The 4,015-nt window shown below is 34.5% G+C and overlaps 1 protein-coding gene across 1 annotated transcript; it reads right to left on the bottom strand.

Annotated features, from left to right (window-relative positions):
- Window positions 1-277: 277 nt before the first annotated feature.
- On the bottom strand, window positions 278-2,290 carry LOC147658767 (uncharacterized). Its single transcript, XM_086907888.1, has 3 exons — window positions 2,165-2,290; window positions 1,367-1,473; window positions 278-1,291 (listed from the first exon to the last, which is right to left on the bottom strand). The coding sequence occupies exons 1-3, from the start codon at window positions 2,247-2,249 to the stop codon at window positions 1,142-1,144; spliced, it is 342 nt and encodes a 113-aa protein (XP_086764014.1). The 5' UTR covers window positions 2,250-2,290; the 3' UTR covers window positions 278-1,141.
- Between the last annotated feature and the right edge of the window lie 1,725 nt (window positions 2,291-4,015).

The following is a 4,015-nucleotide window of genomic DNA, read 5'->3' as shown; positions in this document are numbered from 1 at the left end:
ACGTAATAAAATGTTAGATGATGTAGATACAATGTAAATATGGTAATGTATCGCTTGACAAATGAAATTTTATTAATACATTCGCTTGTTTCGTATTTAAACAAAAAAAAAAATATATATATATAACAATGCTATAATTATTATTTAGGGGTGCGCATTACAAGTTTAACTAATAATTCTCAGAAAAAGGGAAAGGTATTTTTAATAAAAATCAATTATTAAATAATTCAATGTTATTTAAGCGTAAATCATAATCATTAAAAGTATATAAAATAAATAATTTAAAAAACTGTAGTATTTATTGCCTTATCGATAATTTACATTAGTATCATAAACATTACGAATGAATTCATATAACTATCAGAGATTATAAAAGGCACATTACTGTGGCAACATCATCATGCTCGAACATTTCCGTAGAACAGTGAATAACCTCCTCGTTCTCACGTACAGACACTTAAGAAGCATGGTTCATCCTACTCCCTCTCCTTTTACTTACAGCTTCAAGAAAGACTAAGCGTTACATGCGGCATTCGCCGCTCTTTTCTTTCTGTCTTTGTTCTCCAACTAACATCAAAGCATAGTTCCTCGTCACCGCGTGTTCTCAACAACGAGGGTTTGGTGGTTCCACTCACCTCCTCCTTTTCCTTCTTCACCACCTCCATCATTTCCACTACTATCACCATCTTTTCCACCTCTTCAGCAGCGCTTTCATGCATCCCTCTTCGTTCCCACAAGCAGTGGACGACAAGGTGTTAGTCACCTCAAGGACGTTCGCTGTAATTGGGATAGGTCGGATAGATACGTCAGAAGGGGAAGAATAAGATAGAAAAAGACGGAACTAGGGTAAAGAGAGGGAGGTACGTTGCGAGTAGATAAGTGGGGGAAATGAAAGTAGTAAGAGTGAGACAGACATAGGGTTAGAGAGAACTAGTGGCGGTGCGTGCGTTTCTGTAAATGGCGCCTGACCGAGCATCGCGCGTCACGATTCTCTCTTTCTCTTTCTTGTGGTAGCCGTGACTAGGGTCCGTGCGCGTTGTAGCCGTGGTGCATCAGTCCTGGACCGGAGGTTGTGCCGTAAGATACGTGAAAACCCGATGCGAGTGCACGGTTACCGGTGACATCTTTTTTTTGTGCTTGGCTATGGCGTGTTGTGTTGCATTTGTCGTAAGTGAACGTCAATGCTAGTGGTACTTGGCGTTGAATTTGCATGCATGCAACATGGAAGAAGGTGCGTTGGTGCTACGATAGTGGTTTCCAAGCGAGGAGAGTTCCGCGATAGCAACGCCGCCTGTACACGGAACGAAGAGTATATCGGCTGTTATCGCCTCCTACTTCTCCTCTTCTTCCTCCCCTTCTTCCTTACCCTTACTATCAACACGCAGCCGCCTCTTCGCCTTTGTTCGGACTCGCGTGAGCTCGTTGCCACGGACACTACGGAGGCCGCAGGTAAAGACCGATTCAGGGCCGACACTGTCACAAAATATGAGAGTGAAAAAGAAAGATAGATTAAAAAAAGAATGCTTATCATGACGCTCTGTCTGAGTTTCATCATTCTCGGTGAGAAGAATAAACAAAAAGAATAAAGAGTGAGGTTAGGAATTAAATCTGTTCGTAGTCAACAGCATGGATGAAAATGCAATTAAGTTTCGTTCCACTCGGCTGACGTGAAACTGTGCGCCAACGTAAGCCTGTAGGTATATCTACGCGTAATATATGCGAATGAAATACAAAATAGTAGTATACGCACGATGTGACCTGAAAATAGATGCTCAAGATAGACTGAGATGAAAAAAGGTAGATGACCGTGGAGTTTTTTAGACATTGTATAATCTAATTTTTGGTTAGTGTCAATTCTATTTCGTAGTACTATGCAATATGTTGCCAATTATTAAATTATATTCAAAATTAAGCAGAAAATGTTATTTTATAAAAATATAATAATAGAATATATATAATTTTTTGAAAAACAATAATTTATTTGAATTCTTTGCAAAAGTTTTATGTAAATACATAGATATTTTATGTTAAAATGAATTAATTATATAACAAACATGTTAGTATCCAGAATTTAAAAGAGAATATAATCAATAACAAAAAAATTTTTTGTTTTAATATCGTGAATCCATAAATTTATCTACGGTGCAAATCCTATCGTACGAACCCGTAGAAACCTGTTCTCCGTCGCGAGTTATTTCGATCGCAGCGATCCACAGTTTAATTTCTGCTTTGAGTGCGAGCATGCGCATGCGTTGCAACACGGCTGCTCTGCTATTCTCACCGAATAATTTACGGCACGTGAGCTCCACGGGATCGAACGCATTCGTGACACAAACAATATTGTATATGAATCAAAGATACGTGTGGTTATCTCAACGTAATGTTTAGGCGTGATCTGACGCGTATATAAGTGCAGCGTAAAATAGTGAACAAAACGAACTCGCGCTCGTGAAAGTTGCAATCGATCGGATAACAAATTCATTCGATGTATCATCATTCGACGTATCATCTTTACATGTTACAACATGTTTATCGATTATGTATAATTGTCTATTTTACTATTTTATTTTACTAGATTACTATTTTAATATATATAATATTTTTTAGCATTTATGACATCGATATTATTTTGATCGTATTAATTTTTTTTATATTAATTAAATGTTAACATTATATTAAATAATTCTTTTTATATTATGCAATATTTGGAATTATATGATAGAAATTCATGCGAAATCAAAACTGAAATTCAAAAATATGTAAAATTTCATCTTTCCCCAGTTAAGTATGATCCAGATTTTTGCAGTATTGTACTGGCTGTAACTATGTATTATAACTGGCTTAGTCTCGTAATGGCTTCACCATGCTTTTATTGTCTTTAGTATCATTCAATTTACTTTGCATATTTTATTCTGTTGCCAGCAATAATTCATTGTACATTTTTCAAAAGAAAGATTTTTTTGAATCTGCGTTAATTAAAGAGGTTAGGTTCTAATTGATCATTTGATGGTACATATTACTCATCTTATATTATACACGTTTGTCTTTTATATTTTCGAAATATGATTTCGAAATATGAAAAGAACTCGTGTAATTATATGAAATGGTGATTTTCAAGTAAACAAAAGAACTTTCGCTGCTCAGGTCACTGATGCAGCGCAAACTAAGCTATGTAACTTCTATGCACGGAAGGCTAATAAGATTGCGCGGCAAAAAATATCTTTAATATTTCTATAAATTCATCTATTAATCTTTTTGATAAAATTTCCGCTAAAAGCGTTGCATCATGCATAATCATTCTCACATAATCTAAAATATTGCTTCTCTCCATGCTATGTTTTTTTTATTAAATCGATGAAGTAAGAATATTTTTTTTCTTTTTTTTTTCTCACTTTCTTCTTTTTTTTTAACGAAAGATATACATTTATGATTTATCGATTTAATTGTTATCATTCATCGTCCATATGTTAATCTTTTTTATAGATTTTGTTTTAAAAATTATTGAATATATTAAAAAAATCAAAAGGATAAAAAAATTATCTTTTATTATTCATGAAATACATTATTTGATATAAAAATTTCTCGTATATTCGACATGAATGGTTGTTGCTATGTGCGGTTTCTTGCTCTTTCCTACACAAGATCGCATGTTAATTCTTTTTAAATTTTCTTTATATTTTAGATAATCGCATCTCGGTTATCTTTTTTTTTTTTTTATTTTCGTGACAATTAAATTCACGCAGCGAAGGGGAATCAAATCTCAATAGCCGGTTTCGCATTAAAGTACGCGTTCTTGCCACGCGATTATTGAATTTTTCTATAAATAATGTACTACAAACGAAACAAAGGTTATTAATATTAGTTCGTATAGTTGGGTGTAAGAGAAAAGGCAAAAACGGAGGAAGGGTAGCAGAATGGTGGCGCATGCCAAAAAGGCCCAGAAATTCAAATATTGTTTCCACGTATTCTTTATCATCGTTGCCAATCAATGAGACATTGGGCAAGTCGCCATTAG

Source organism: Apis florea, unplaced genomic scaffold (assembly GCF_048593485.1).
Source record: "Apis florea isolate Af1SG1 unplaced genomic scaffold, ASM4859348v1 contig_1645_pilon, whole genome shotgun sequence".
NCBI classification, from domain to species: domain Eukaryota; kingdom Metazoa; phylum Arthropoda; class Insecta; order Hymenoptera; family Apidae; genus Apis; species Apis florea.
Note: the sequence above shows the minus strand (reverse complement) of the source record. Positions and strands in the feature narration are given on the sequence as shown.